This window comes from Pinus tabuliformis, chromosome 8, assembly GCF_031772625.1.
Source record: "Pinus tabuliformis cultivar Carrire ecotype Pingquan chromosome 8, CPIR1, whole genome shotgun sequence".
Taxonomy (NCBI): domain Eukaryota; kingdom Viridiplantae; phylum Streptophyta; class Pinopsida; order Pinales; family Pinaceae; genus Pinus; species Pinus tabuliformis.
This window is the reverse complement of record NC_142294.1, coordinates 1,603,332,488-1,603,349,428: the sequence shown is the minus strand read 5'-3', so window position 1 is coordinate 1,603,349,428 and position 16,941 is coordinate 1,603,332,488. Positions and strand designations below refer to the sequence as shown.

The following is a 16,941-nucleotide window of genomic DNA, read 5'->3' as shown; positions in this document are numbered from 1 at the left end:
TCATATTTCCACCAAATATTCCTTGATCTAGCACCCTCGTGATAGAAATCTATTCTTAAAAAGTCTTTTTCTTGAATAATCTCTTAAAAAGATATATGCCCACATTACCTAAAATAAATTGTTGACATTTACAAGAACAAACCGAAAGACCAGCCAAATCCAATTCTTCCCCTCAAACCATATCAATTCCAAAAGAACATCAAATTATTGTTTTTATGCTTCATGAATACTCTATAAAAGAAATAACAAAATTGAATAAAAAATAAAAAAGAATAAAAAAGAATCCCATATCATATTTGATGATTTGATTTAGACAATTTATATATAAGTTATAAATTTTAAGGTTGCTAAAAACACACAAAATAAATCTCAAGTGGTAAGTGCATTAATCACCAAAGATACAACCATTAGTCGTTATAAGAAAAAGTAAGCACACAACTCTTCATCTAATCATGAAAAATTGAGCTACAAATAAATATAATCATTAAAGATGCAATACTTAATGTTTATTAGAAGTAATTATAAAGTTTCTTTAAATGTTTTTCACTTGGCGTTTAACTAATTAACATTATAATCTTACACTTAATTATCTATCTATTAGTTATTAGATCATTATTTTTATAAATAATCACATTAATACATAAATGATTAATTATGTTATGTTGTTGTAAACTGATTCTTACCATTAATATGAGATTAAAAAAAATTACAATAAACGCAAAAAGAAAAATTAAACACAAATAATTAATCACCGCAATCAATGAACCGTCATATCAAAGATTAAAATCTTGATAGGATAAAATTCATATCCTATACATACCCATCTTTACAATTAATATGAAAAGAAGAAAAGCTATACAATTTTATTGGCGCCCATTTTAATATTAAATTATAATAAAGTGACGAACCATTATTAAATGGGCAAAAGGGTTAATCTAAACTTAATGAGATGAGATTTTATAATGGCAGTAATATTATTAATTGTGAAATATTAATCATTTTACAAGTCTATAAACGTAATGAGATTTTATAACTGCATTAATATTATTAATTATTAATTATGAAATATTAATTAATTTACAAATTTAAAAACCCAATGAGATTTTATAATTGTAGTAATATTATTAATTATTAATTATGAAATATTAATTATTTTACAAATTTATAAATCATATTAATTAGGAGTATTGTATAAATTAAATTATTGATAAATATTAATAAACATCAATCCAGGAATAAATTATAAATGTATTTGAAAAAACATGTAGTTACATGAATAAACTATAGCAATTCATCTCTACTTTAACAGGGAATGCTTAATTCCTAAATAAGCTTTGTTACAATAGTATGACTTATCATTACCGCATGCTTAACTTATTTCATGACACTAGTTGCTATACCATTTTTTAATGCCAATAGGCATGTTTATTTTGGAATAAGGCTTCCACAATTTTCATTTAATTATCAATAATTATTAAGTAGATAGTAGGCATTTAATTTCCGTGAAATATTCTAAAATATTCTTAGGTATTTACAAATCAAAAGTTAATATTTATCTCCAACTTAATTACGTCATTTTTATCATTTTAATTAAATTGATTAATTAAAAAAAAATACCATATAAAGTGTTTTTTTTGGACATGTGGTATTGATAAAACTAAGTATTATAATAAAATCTATTTAGAAATTATAAATCCTCATGATAAAGTAGAGATGACTCTCCAAGGTCAATCTCATTACATATTTTTTTGAATGTATATATGTTTAATTTATATATTAATTATTTTTGTTGTTATTATTAATAATAATAATAAAGTTGTAATTGAGTAAATTTTTTTATTTTTATGCCTTTTATGAATTGATGGTGGCATTACCAGCCATTTAGTTTATATATTTGTGTTGATTAATTAATCAATTTAATTAAAAAAAAGAAAAGAGCAATACTTTGAAGATAAATGTTACTTTTTGATCTGTAACTATTACTAAAAATATTTTATGAAAATTAAATCCTATTATCCACGTAGCAATTATAAATAATCCAATTAAACTTTTAAAAACTCTATTTTAAAATAAACCTCACCTAATAAATCTCCATGATATCATCTAAACAAGTGATTCTAATACTTTAATTTTGACTATTACAGTATGATAAAATCATATATTATTTATATGGAGAAATTTATGTATATTCAACCATATACTATTTGCAAGTGCTTGAGGAGGTCAAACCATATGCATTGAGTTATAACAATTCTGCGTTATAAGAATGTGAAATGCATCGTAAAAGTTACTAGGCTGAGTTTAAAGCCAATGTCCGAATAATTTGGTGGGTTTGGATTATGGTGTAATTTATTTATTAAGGTGTAATTTATTTATTAAATTTATTTATTTATTAAATTAATTTATGTCAGGTAAAAATTTGAATAAAAATATACATACCCACATTCTTTTTTTATAAGAAAGCAACAAGGAGACTATGGTAAAAGGGAAGGAAAAAAAAGAGTGGTTGGATCATTTGAGCTAATTACTGTCCTCGAGAACTACCATTTCTTGCCCATGCTTCCTATTAACCTTGAACCTTGGTATGCATAGCAGGTACAAATTCTCATAGCTTATGAAGACAGTAAATCTCATTCGAAGAAAAAGTCCCTTCATGCCTCCCACTGGAAAGATTCTTCCATTTTCTTCGTTCAATTAAGTCCCTTCTTGCCTCCCACTGGAAAGATTCTTCCATTTTCTTCGTTCAATTTTCCTCTTCTATGTTAGGATATTCTTTCATTCTCTCCATTCAGCGTTCTTCTTCCATGTTAGGAAGGTCCCTTCTCGCCTCCCAGTGGAGGTATTCTTCCATTCTCTTCGTTCAGTTTTCATCTTCTCTGTTGGGATATTCTTTCATTCTCACCGTTCATAGTTCTTCTTCCATGTTATGGGGATATATCACCACAAATGGTCCACAAATGGTGAGAAAATTAGGACTATTCCTCTTCCATGTTATGGGGATATAAGAGAAACGATGACTAAAATGCCCACTTGCTCAGGCAAACACCTTCAAGAATGTGACCATGTTATCATGGTTCATTGATTGTTTTGAACCCAAGTGTTTTTTTCTTGAGAAACCAACCAACAGTCAATGTCTTTCTGCCTCACTACAAAACATTGGAGGGGAAGAAGATTCTTGAGCGATTGTGGAATTGGGTGGGTTAGTGTACTATAGTGCCATGTAGTAAATAAATTGCCCAAGCATGACAGTAAAGTAAACAAATTGGCTAAGCATTGCAGTAAAGTAGGTTGGGTTGAGAAGAGATTAGCGCCATGTAAATAAAACCCTTTGCCCCGGTGGCATCATGCCCTTCGAGGGGTGGTGGACTCTATAGTTGATTCCTATGGTTGAGTAAATTGCTTGGCAATTTGCTAATACCTTGAATTAAATGGAGAATAAATGAATTCGAAATATGCAATATTATTTCTAGTGCTAATTTATATTGCATAAAAATTATGTATTATATTGTTATTATATGTCAAATTTAACCTCATACATGGTTTAATGAAGCGACTAGGGTGATGCCTTATGGCCAAGGGAAGCAATGCCTTAATGAAGCGAATAGGGTGATGCCTTATGGCCAGGGGAAGTAAGTATGGACGCCACAGTGGCTTGTTCTTGGAAATCGTATATTTCTATGGGAACTCTAATCAATGTTCCCAATGGCTCACCGTTTTGTTAATACATAAGCCAAGCTCAATATGCAGCTCCAATGGATGACAGGGAAAGGGGGCAAATATTATCTTGATTCAAAAGGAATATCATGAAATTCATTGGCTACGGGATTGGATGATCACTTAAAATACAGTCATTTCATGTTTTAAATAATATAGGGAAGAATGTCTACTTAGATAGACCATACAATCTATTTAGAGAACTGCATTGAGTTTCAGTTCGAAGATGAGCATTTTCTGGATCATGATTACCAATAACTACATGTATTTGTGATTTCTTTGTCTACATGTATTTTTAATTTCTATGTCTCCCAATAACGACTAGTAAAGGAGCTCAATTCTAGCCACTATGTTGGAAAATTGAAGAAGCATTCAATTTAACTACTAATGTCGTCCTTTGAACACCAGGGAGGAAAGCTTATAGCAATATTGAACTTATCGCGCATGCCTAGCCTTCTTATGCAGTAATGGCATGTCCACTCAACTTTTTAGAGGGGCTGAAATGTCACTTCACTTTGAGGGAATTAAACCCCGGGGAAGTGAGTATCACCACCCCTCCCCTGTTTAACAAACCAAGCCCATGGTAAACCTAAACACTGTTTAACTTTCTGTTTGTCAATAAAGATGTACGTTTGGTTTCCCTTAAAACCACTAATATGAGGAATCGATGTTTTCTCACAAAACTATGGAAACCTAAAACATAGAAACAATATCTTAATAATCATGAAGACATTCCCAGAAGTAATGAAAAAAAAAAAGCTTAAGATTGCAACACTTGAAAAAGAGAGCCATCTCATTTTTCACATAACACCTTACCTGAGCTCAGGGGCAGGACCTTACATGAGCTCAGGACGAGGACCTTACATGGCTCAGGACCAGGAACTTCCTGACTTAGCATACCTTGCAATTTGTAACAAGGTAAGCATGTTTAGAACCTTTTAATAAATAGACAAAACAATAATGGAGACAGAATTGCATCTCATCATTGTTAAATGATTGTTAAAATTTATGACAATGAAAGTATTCAAAACCTCGCTATACACTGCTACTATCATATTAGGGAATTCGCATGATTCCATCCTTTTAGTGGTCAAAAGATACCTGCCCCATCTCTGTCACATATACTGCAATAGCCTTTAACGTAACAAAACAGATATGACTTCTGTGACATCATTTGATTCTGCCCAAGTTATTAGCACACAAACACTGTAAGTAGCCAGTTTAACAGCTAATCAACAGATACTCATGATTTATCACTTGCCATGGAACCAAGTCGCCTTGACCTCTTGTCCAACTCTGCCATGACTGCAGGTTCTTGCTTTTTACGTTGTTTTGTAATTGTATTCGTAGTCATAGAACCGATCTGCTCGAATGCTACCTGCCATAAGGAAAATAAGAGTAACTGAGACTTAAAGCTGTACAGAAACAAAACTATTGTGATGCCGACAAGCAGTAATTATACTATTCTACATATTACTAATGATTAGGACTAGCACTGTCTTTAAAAATTGAGCTCAACTGTAATGTCGATAGAAAGAACTGTTTTCTATTACATCACAGATGGCCCTTTAAGAGCAACATAAAAAAGAGATCCGCAAAATTTATATGTGTTATGTGTTATTGGCTACATATTTTTCTCACCTTCAATAGTTCATCTGGGTCAAATGCATGATGTGTTGTATTCTGCAAGATGCTAATAACATCCCCAATGTTTTGAGCAGCTAATAGCTCGTCCTCTTTCATCTGTAATTAAAGGAGAATAATGAGCCTATGGGAAACTTAAAAATACAAAAAGCTCGACGGGGACATATAGTGTGCTGTATTAATAAAATAAATAGACTTGCCTTGAAAATAGCCAATGCTACTCGGAATAGAACTTTGGCACCCTCATTAAAGAGAACATCCCACACCCGCATGGTAGTCTACAGTAGCACCCACAGTGAACTATTTGTTAGTAGATATCCACAGTTTAAATAGTTTGGATCATAAAATTACACAATCTTTTGAATGAAAATTTGATGCTTACTTCAGATGGCAAACTTTTTGCGAAGAGACAAAGAAACCACTCTGTTGCCACAAGAGAGACATCAAATTCCAGATGTTCTAAATGTGCAGCAATTCTGTCATCCAAAAAGAAAAGGACAATGATATACTACGAAAAAGAAGTGAGGAATGATTGGGATCCTCCGACCCAGGTTCAATTCCCATAAGTGACATGATGAGCTTTGATGTAATGGCTTTGATTTTGTCTTTGAAAATGAATAGCCCCTCAAGGACCGGAACATGTATATTCCTCAAATGGAATATAAAAGTATTTTCCAAATGAAAAATAGAATATTAATATCATTTCTAAATTGAAGGAAAAGTATGTAAGTTTTACCTAGGTAACTTTTTTGCCATGAGGTCTTTAAATACCCTTTGTTCAACATGACATCCAGATAAGTTGTGTGTATAGCAATCACTGACCAGAACATTCTCCAGGAGCACAGCCAACATCCAAAATGCATCCTCCTCAGTTTTCATAACGAGCAATAACAATGCAGCCACATAATTTAAACCCTGTTTTGCAAACAATAACTTCCACTTGATCAACATATCTTGTAACCAAAATGCATAATATTTTCATTATTAAGGCGCAGCTAACAAGAGTTTATCAATTTAAAGGAAATCTTGCACTACACATTTGCAAAGGGAAAATGAAATAAAAAGATATTTAATGCTAGCCTTACTTGGCAATAGCCAACATGGGAGTCACGAAAAGAGTATCCAACAAGCACCCTTCGTAGAGATTCATGTCCCTCTGGAGTATCCAACCAGGGATGAGAAGGGAAAGTACGTGGCAAATCCTGCATGGGAGCCAGAAAAAATTACTCATAATGACTTCAAAGACAATGAGTAATTCATCTATCTAAATTACACAAGATTCCCACAATGCACAGGTCTTCTCAGTTACAACCAAAACCAATTAAGAATAATTGATAACATTTTACTTAAGATACTAGTGTACACATTGTAAAGTTTCCGTCAACCTGATTCGTGGACAAGGGAGAATCGCTACTGATCGTGATTACCAAAAACACCAGTAAATATCTAGCCAATTTGTCAACTGTCATTTCATTCTCCTTGTATAAATCCATGTATCTAGTAGTTCAAATGAAGCTACGAATGTAAAATAGTTGCAAGCAAAAATTGCCTCCATTGGCATGTATTATCTATTTTACAACTCATTTTTCCTTATGACCGTCAATTTTGTGAGGTCGTTATTTTTCATAACTGTGAGATCCATGTAAAATGTTTATTAATCATATGTACTGGTAAAATGAAGGAGCGTTAAGGGATAAATTTATCATTCTGTGAGATTTGCAAATTGGTCGTTGAAAATGGGCAGGAGCTAATGTGAAAACAGAGTGTCAATAGAAAGTTAAAAACATACATGTTTCCTTGTTATAATCTGATTCCTCAAAATTCAGTTTGTCTGATACTTGAAAAGGATCCCTTAATAATCTAAATGAAGCGGCTACTATCCCTTCATAGGGCATCTACAATGTTGTGAGATATTTCAGTCTATTGTAAGTTCATTTGTAGACCTTATACTTGTAGACCTTATTTAATTTTGGTGTGCCATATGCCTACTCAAATGACATGTTACATATCAAGACTGAAGTCATATGTACTGTTAAAATTGAAGGAGCGTTAAGGGATAACTTTATCATTCTGTGAGATTTGCAAATTGGTCGTTGAAAATGGGCAGGAGCTAATGTGAAAACAGAGTGTCAATAGATATTAGAAAGTTAAAAACTTACATGTTTCCTTGTTATAATCTGATTCCCCAAAATTCAGTTTTTCTGATACTTGCAAAGGATCCCTTCATAATCTAAATGAAGCAGCTACTATCCCTTCATAGGGCATCTACAATGTTGTGAGATATTTCAGTCTATTGTAAGTTCGTTTGTAGACCTTATACTTGTAGACCTTATTTAATTTTGGTGTGCCATATGCCTACTCAAATGACATGTTACATATCAAGACCGAAGTGAGGTTTGGTTCAATCACCAGGGTATCTGAAAGGCTATAAATATTCACCAAACCCATTTGCAAATAGCTGGGATTTGGTCTTATGAAGGTCCTGATAGATGCCTAAGAACAAAGAAAAGCTGTTGGTGTTTATCTTCACTCTCGGTCCTTTTCTCATTTCAACTTTAACTGTTTTATTAGTCTGCTGTTGACCATTCATCTTCTAAGTTCTAATATGATGATTAGTTGTTATAAAAGTGTATCCTGCCACATGCCCCAATTTACAGTGATGGTCTAATAGCATTGTAAGTTCTTTATTTTGTGTATGTGTGTGCATACTGTAAATTTTGGGGTCATAATATTCAGACCATCCACTACTTTCACGTATGCTTGTTATCATTTCTGATCGTTCTGGAAGGATACTTTAATGATCTAAACGAAAAAGCTCTTCCTTCATATGGCATCTACAATGTTCTGTGATATTTCAGTATTGAGACATGTGCATCAGAAAATTGGTTTAAGGAATTATGAGCATGAGACACCAACTTAGAAGTTAGGAGAAACACATCAGATACCATAAAATTTTCAACATGCACTTGTAGCATTTTGGATGAACCAAAGAAAACCACACAAGGCATTTAAAAATGAGTGCTCCCCACTTCCATTATACATGGCTCTTTGATTTCCTACAAGATACAGGAAAAGGCTATATTAGCCCCACAAAATCGTATTGGTTGAGCATTCATCTCCCAAATCTTGATAGGTGGTGGATTCTCAGCATTGTAGCGTAAAATGGAGAGTCTAAAATTCTGATGTGATGCAGGACAATCATCAAGGCACTGAGCCATCCAAGGAGGAGACATGTGGAAATCACAAGGAGCCATGTAGTTGCAGCAGGCAAAGTTGATACGATCAATTTTGATAAACAAATAACTACATAACATGAAATCTAGAAACTCTAGCAGATGAAAACTTAACAGAGTGATTATAAATAAAGATGCAGCAGATCCAGAAGAAGTGATTTCTTCTAGAAGAAACGTTCAAAGACAACGCAAAATGTAGCCTCTAAGGATTTTGTGAGGCTGCCATTGCCTTTGGCCTGGCAGATGGAAAAGAAAGAGAGAGTAGTCTGCCTGAGATAGAAAGAGCTGAAGTTTATTTTCGTAATTGTGGAACGCTAGCTCTGTGAGAGTGAGAATTTGTAATGGCCAGAGGCCATGTTTGAAAAATGTAAATGGCTAAAGGCCATGATCAATTTGAAGGAAAGTCTGGTTGTGTGACTGTCTATATTGTTTATGTATTTCATTATATGTTGCCTAAGTACATCAAGGTAGTGAGGGTGTTTGTGGAATAATAATGATGTGATCACTAAATGTCTTTATGGTATTAATCAGTCACGGTAGGTTCGTGCACAAAGAAACATAGTATCTTAATCTCTTGAATGATAAGAGCTGTGTTGGGCTCACTCTGACTGCAGGATGAGGGTTTTCACCCTAAGTCTCTTGCATCATAATGCTGGCATTTCTTGTAAGAAAGCCATTTTTAAGTGATTCAGTGAAAATGCTCTACCATTCTTTTGGAAATGCTTTAGGAAACATACCCTGAGCAGCTGCATTGCAATGAGCAGCATTCATTCCATCTAGGCGCTAGGTTTGAGTGATATCTATGCTGTCCAAAAGAAACTAACAGAACAAAATGTAAACGATGAAACTTACGTGATCGATCTGCCGCGTTGCAGCAGTGACCTTCCCTTGAACAGCCTTCAAAAGGTCTTCATAGTAGCTATCTGGCACAGTGGACCGTTTCTTTGCAGCACCTGAAACCGACAGCCAGACCTTCGGCCTTAATGCAAGGGGAATCCCCTTCCTGATCAGCCTCTTCAAGGCAATGGTATTAGAGAGCGCAGAAAGTGAGAGCGAAGACACAGCAATCCCTTCAGACAAAGAAGATATCTTGGGCTGCAAATACCAACCAGCCCCTTTGCTGGCCTCCAGAGCCCACCAAACTCGGCTCTGTTGTCGCACCCTCTCTCTCACCTCATTGAACAGATTCGCATCATCAAGAGTCCCTTCAACAGTGAAGGAATACAGATCTGAAAACCTCACGGTGACATTCTTTCTGAGCACATTGGTATTGCCCCTCCATTTGGGTTTCTGCCTATCCCAATGGTTGTGTTGTGTTCCAAACCTTTCCTCAAAATTGGCCATGAAAATGCACCACTACAAACAGTTATCAAATTTGACGATATTACCGCTTCTATTTTCAATTAGTGAATTTCAGATAAAAAAGGATCTGAATCTAAATAAAGCTTTTTGCCGAATTGTATGATTTTCTCAACAGGTTGAGTAAAACACAGAAAAATGACTATGCTTCCTGCAATATCAATGAAAAGTCCATGAAAAGCAACACTATTTATGGAAGCAACACTTTGCCTCAATGATATGATTTCTTCCACGCCCCAAAAAATGAAAATTAGCTATTTTTCCTGCAATAGCAATCCAGAGTCCATCAAAAACAATTGGATTCTACACAATCCTGCCTTCGATCCTCGCTCAGATGATGCAATGCAGGCTCCTGTTAACGAGGGCGTCCATTGCCCCTCTGCTTCAAACAACATGGCAACTTTCCCTTCACTATTTTATCTCTGAAACGAATGAAAACCCGCTTGCAATATTGGCTTTTCTCAACCAAAAAGCGATCCAAAGACATAAAATGTCTCAGCGCCGGGGCTCAAGGGTTCCTTGTCTCGGTCTGTACAAATACTGCACCCAATGCAACCACAATTTGCCAGGCGGACTCGTACTGGAAGATGAAGTGGGAAGATGAAGCTGCCCAACGATGTGAAATCGAAAAATATAACCTGTACCGGCAGAGACTTGGTCGTGAAAATTCGGCATCCGAAACGCGGTGACTCGTTCCTCGGCAAAACTGGGACCACTTTATAGCCGTTGGATCGTTTTATGAGACACGTGGAGGGCGATCCTTTCCCCTCGTCTGTAGATTTTGTGCGTTTCTACAAGATTGCCCGGAGGTTGGAGAGTCCGACCTCTTCCCATATGGCCGAGACACACAAGATCAGGGGTTCGCGTGACACGTTGCGGCGGGCAGCCCGCGGCCCCACGCGCCGTTTTGCGGGACCCACCGGCCGGCACGCGGTCCTCCTAGTGGATATGCTCATTGCGAGTAAACCTCGTGATTCGCTTGCGTTTTTCATAAATTTACATCAAGCCCTTCCATTATGGGCTTTACTGTGATAAATTTCGCCCCATGATCGGTGGGAATTATTTGTAAAGTCAAATGGAACATGGAAGATTAGATGAGGCCGTTAGCACTATATAAGGCCTTCTTTACTTTATTTAAAAAATATAATATATGTTTTAATTTATTTTTAGATAAAGGTTAAGGCCTTCTTTACTTCATGTAAAAAAAATATTTTAATTTAGGTTTAGATAAAGGTCAAGTTAATTTTTGGTAGAGTTGTTGCGAACAAGGGTTTTAATTTGGCGAAAATCATTTAATATTTTATTTTTTATTTTATTTCAATTTTAATTAGGATTGTATTACATGATATACTTTGACTAATATAACAAATCGTTTGACCTTTAATATTAATATATGTGATTTATATGAATGGGTTTATATATTTAGCAAGATTATTATTTATTATTATTTAAAATGTATTTTTAAATATTTTAAATTATGTAAAATTAATAATTTAAACTTTCAATTTTAATGAACTTTTCTTAAATTTAAAAAAAAAAATATTAAAAATTATATATAAAATAAAATATACAATAAAAATATTTTTTATTTTCTTAATAAAATATAAATAAATGTTATGTTGGACCAAAAGTCACTGAGAGGGGATGAATCAGTCTTGATTCAATTTTATAGTTTTTTAATCTCAATTACTCACACATTTATGTAGTAGTGTTCATAAGCATTATGTCATTATAAATCAAAATGCATCATCATATAACTAACCAGCATAACTAGAAATAACAATAAAGTGCCACATCACAAGGAGATAAAAAATGTTAGGTAAAAACCCAAATGGGAGAAAATCACCAATTCTTCTTATGTCCAGTCTTCAATTATTTACATCAATTTGCAATCCCAACTTGAGGGAGACAATTATCCCCAAATTATGCAAGCTACCACTTGTGGTAGGCTACAACATGTTTAAGGCACCGACCTTGAAGATATAAGTAGTTGTTCATTGTAGGCTACACCCTAATTGAGGTTCCAACCTCAAAGATGAGTAAGCTCCAACCTGATTTAGGCTCCAACCACAACAATGAGTAGGCTCCAACCTCCTTCTTCAATTTCCTTTTGGATCTCTATTTCATCTCATTTTCAAATTGGATCCATTATCATCATATATCACCGAATATGCATATTAAGAAATTGCCACAAATTGCAATCACAACCTGCAAATATTGCCACTACCATTGTAGCAATCATTGTCTCTGTTACACAACCTAAAACCACTGCACTGCAATATAACCTGCAACAATTATACTGCTATACATCATACACCAAAATGTCACATTAATAACTCATGTTGGTTGTCATACTGCTACCCATATTCTGCTTCAACCAGAACTACAATTTGGTTATTCAAACCCTTCATCGCAACATGTTTACTTCATATATCCAAAACACCTACAACATGCTCATATACCTTCAAAATGAACATACGAGATTTTGGTCATCAAATATGAGTCAAAACAACATCAAACTCCTTTGGTTACATTCATTTCTGAACTGTGATTGTTCAACTACTTCCAAATCTCAATTCGGATAAATAATGCTCCCAAAACTCATAAAGAACCATAATATATCATATATTGACTTAACTATTATACACAATACCTATTTCTGGGTGTGTTGTTGGATTTCAGTGTTCGTCACCACCAAATGTTAAATATGTGACAAATTGACAATTAAATAAAAAAAATATCGAACCTATCAATCAGCGAAGGTCAAATTGTTGACCTCGTAGATTCAACACACGACGTCTACCAATTCATTGGCTTGTTATGACCATCCGTTTATAGAATATGTATTGTGGTGGCGTCAACCTCAAATGATCTTGTAACAGCATTGGGTTAAAATTCCATGTAATAAAGTTAATAAAGGCAAAATAAGACCAAGGTCATGGGACACATATTCCAAGTTGAATGTTGGGCAAAGCATCCTAGTGGGCATCACTTGTTGTTTACTATGGCTAAGGAAATTGGCAAAGGATTTGAAAAGGCAAAAAGACGTTATTGGCATTTTATTTATGAAAATAAAGGAAAATAAGAGAAAAGGGAGGTGAAAGGTCACAAATTTGCATCAGAGGGAAATTGAAGGAAAATAGAGGAAAAATGAAGAAATTAGAGGCCTCAATAATAAAAAGGCTTTTGAGGATCAGTTCACATCCTTTTATCAGTTTTGTTTTGGAATTAGTCTCAAAGAGGAGAAGAGGAGAAGGAAAGCAACCAAGCAAAAAATGGACAAGGAGAGCAAAGGAAAGTAAAGGAAAACAAAGGAAAGCAAGGATTAAGCAAGGAAAGGTTGACTCAAGCAGCTTCAGTGGGGATACTTGTTGGTAATAGGTTGCATGTATGATTTCCTAGCTGGTTTTGGCATGGATGGTTTATGTGTGTGTATTTGGTTCATTGTTGTCATTGGCATGGGTTTTGTCGGATTTTGATAGTGGTTTTAGCCTTGCCTTGTCATTTCTGGATAGTCATGGTGTGGTGAGATTCATTCTTGGTTGAGCTTTGTATTGCCGGAAGGTTTTGGATCTGGATGAGGTGGTCTCAGGAAAATCCCAAGGGTTGGAGGTGGAGATGGTTTTCTCCAGGAAGCCTTCAACACGTGGGTGGGGACAGGAAAATTCTTCAAGGGATGGTGAAGGAATTTTGAGGCATCCAAGCTTAGTATGGTTTTATGATCTCAGGACCAGTTTAGGTGAGATCACAATAGTGTGAGGGTGGAGGTGGTTTAACATATGCATTCCCTTGGTTTTTTATGGATTAGTTTATCCCATGAGATCCCACGTTCATGCTTGGAATATGACATGGGGGTGATTGGTTGAAAGAAAGATTCGGTTTAGCCCAATTTATGTTCGAGTGGTACATCGAAGTCCCCAACTTGGTTGGCTTTCACATATGTCAATAAGAGCTAAGTTCCTCTTGTATTTCATGAGTAAATTTACTTGTTATTATATGGCTTTAATGGTTGTTCTATAATTTTTATTTATCTGGTTATATGTTGGTTATAAGCATGGTTCTCTAATAGATTCAAGGCATGGCTCTTATCGTGTTTGATTGATAAATGAATGGTTAATGATGCATGACCTAATAGATGTTATTACAACTATTGTGAGAAGACATTAGTCCTTCTTGGTAAACCTCAAATAAGTTTCAGATCCTTATGTTCAGATATGAATTCATGACCTATAAATATTATGTTCTCAATGTGTTTGACGGAATGACTGTCATGGTTAGACTGTGCTATGTCAAGTCCTTGATTAAGTTTTATGTTAGAGGCTTCATCTCTGTGTTATTTATCATTTCTAGGAGTTTCATTAAGTACTGGGCAAAGGTCTAGATCCTAGCCTTGAAAAAGTGGCTCAGATCTTAGGGTCGCTAGCACAAAACTGAGTGAAAATGATTGCGGTCGCAAGAAGGAGGATTATGGGAGTGACTAGAGGGTTATAGTCGCTTAGAGGTCTTGTCATGGGAGTGGCTGGGGTATAGTTCACTAAAAAGAAAGTTGACTCAGGGATTGGGCACCTGGAATGGTTGGTTAGCTCCTAGTGGTCCTGTAACACCTGAGGGAAGTAAGTAAGGTCTTTTTTTGTTGGCTCCATTTCCTTAAGGTTATCTAGGAGCTTGAGCCATGTCATAGTAACCCTTAGCTCATGTTTACCCTGAGCAAGCCAGTGAAAGCGGGTAGATATGGGAGGAGACATCTTACAAGGTGGTATCAAAGCATGGTTCAACACTTGGACTGGATGGGTGGAATGTGTTCATCATGCATGAATGTTAGTTGTCTAGGTGGTTGTTATGCATGCATTGTGATAGTCAATGTTGCAGTTTGTGTCATCATGATGATGATATGTTGCTTGAGATAGAGCAGGAGTGTAGATTATCATAACGATGTCACAACACTAGACCTTGAGGTAAGAGTAGATCGTCATACAGGTTTCTATGTTGGGCATGCAGGTATGGTGGCTAATGATTGCTATATGCATTATGATTATGAATATTCTTGTCATAATGACATCAACATACCAACAAGGCATATGTGACCAATCACATCTTTCCAAGTGGCTTGATCATATAGGCATAGGCTGTCATGATTAGATGGGTTGCAGTGTGTTTTGGTGGCCCAATGGAAGGTTGCCACATGGCCCAACCAAAGGTTGCCATGTGGCACCTCCACCTTGGTTAAAATATTTTGTATTGGCTCCATATGCCCCGGTGGGATCGGACCTGTGACCTTCCAAACAACACCATCAAGCCTTACCACTGCACCACGCACATGTTTCTTAATCTACCATGTTCGCGAGTTATTGTTAATGAGCATTGAAATGTGTGTTCTAGGAGAGAGGTTGGGACTAAGCCCTGGCCCCTGGTCTTCGGTAGCCCATAGGACTCTGGTAGAGGAGCGGCGGGGGAGGAGCTCAAGGCTTGGCCCAACCCATGGTCACACAGTCTTTCACTGGACTGAGAGCTGTGAAATGAGGAGTTGGTGTAGGGAGTGGGGCTCTAGGCCCTAGCCCCAAGTCACATGGAATCCCACAAGATTGAGTGCTGAGTATTTTGGAGTTGGGCAGAGTTAAGGCCTAGCGCCAGACCATATTACTGGTGCATAACCACCATCTAACGATTTGGAGGGCCAGCGTGATGAGGGCAAGTGGTTAGCTCTGTCCCCTGACCACAACACCCTAATATGACCTTAGCTTGGAGGAAAAGGAGCCTCGGTTGGCAGGGACAAGCCATTGGTCTAGCCCTCGACCTTATGGCCCATGTGGCCTTGGTTTTACGCTTAAGGGGGTTAATGGGAATTTAAAAGATCCGACAATTTTCACCTGTGGCGGGTGAAATTATCGCTTCCTGAGTGGATTTCAGGGTGGAATCGTTGCTCTATTTGCGAGTTTATCCAATTTGTAGGAAAGATAACACATAAGAAGGTTGGGAGAGCCATAACTTGATGATTTTTTTACCTTTTGGAGCTCAGGAAGAGTCCTGATAGGGGTTTGTGGACATTCTAGATCCAATGGAAGTCTTTATCCATTGATTGGAACACATCTAAAGAGACCTTTTATAGGTTTGAGTCCATGGGTGCCAATATCAATCAATGTTTTGGAGTAGTTATTGAAGGCTTTTGAGCATGGAGAGGACCTTGTAGGGGTTTTCTAGCCTTCAAATGTTAACTGCAGTAGTTGTGACTTATTTGGTACAACTCATGTTTGTCTTTTCTCACTATGTCTTGTTGAGGAAAGCTCTCTTTTTGTACTTCAATGTGGAATTGTTGTACTTGTTTTCTCATTTTCAGATGGAGTACAAGGTCTTGATGTGAGAGCCCTTTTCTTGTTGATTGTTTCATGACTGACTGTAGGTTGTCATGCTTTTTAGAGTGAGAGTTCTTTGCAGGAGAATGTTTCCTTGAAGGGGAAACTAGCCACTCATATTGTCAGCAAACTTTATGTACTCTTCATCACTGAAATATATGGAGTGGTCTAGCTATGTTAGCAGGCTTGGAGATGTAGCCCAGGAGGGGTGAACTCTGTCACCAAATTTTGTGTTGTCTCTCTTCTTGAATGCCTTTATGAGTTAAATGATGATATGTTACTTGTTTAAAGTTCACATGTAAAACTAACTCATTAACCTTGAAGAGACCTTAAAAACTTGTGTTTGTGTAAGACCCATTTTTACTTGCAAAGCATTAGAGGACGATCAATTTTTAGGAAGGAGAAGTTCTCCTCTAATTTTAGATCAAGATGTGATAACCTCCTTTGATATACATTGAGGTATGAGTGTGATTACATCGCTTGTTTGGTTTATTTAACATGGTATATTTATAGGTTGTTTGAATGTTTGATTCATTACATTATATGAGTATGTGTCTATAAGATTGCATGAAGAAATGATTTTATTTAAGATGGTTGTACTAACACATTATGTGTTGAGACAACTAATATGTACTTAAGTG

The 16,941-nt window shown here is 35.8% G+C and overlaps 1 protein-coding gene across 1 annotated transcript; it reads right to left on the bottom strand.

Moving 5' to 3' along the window:
• Window positions 1-4,489: 4,489 nt before the first annotated feature.
• LOC149242175 (uncharacterized) lies at window positions 4,490-10,590 on the bottom strand. The gene is made up of 7 exons (XM_089374182.1): window positions 9,444-10,590; window positions 6,444-6,560; window positions 6,095-6,273; window positions 5,741-5,834; window positions 5,559-5,636; window positions 5,356-5,457; window positions 4,490-5,092 (listed from the first exon to the last, which is right to left on the bottom strand). Exons 1-7 carry the CDS (start codon window positions 9,933-9,935, stop codon window positions 4,958-4,960), a joined length of 1,197 nt encoding a protein of 398 aa, XP_089230308.1. The 5' UTR covers window positions 9,936-10,590; the 3' UTR covers window positions 4,490-4,957.
• Between the last annotated feature and the right edge of the window lie 6,351 nt (window positions 10,591-16,941).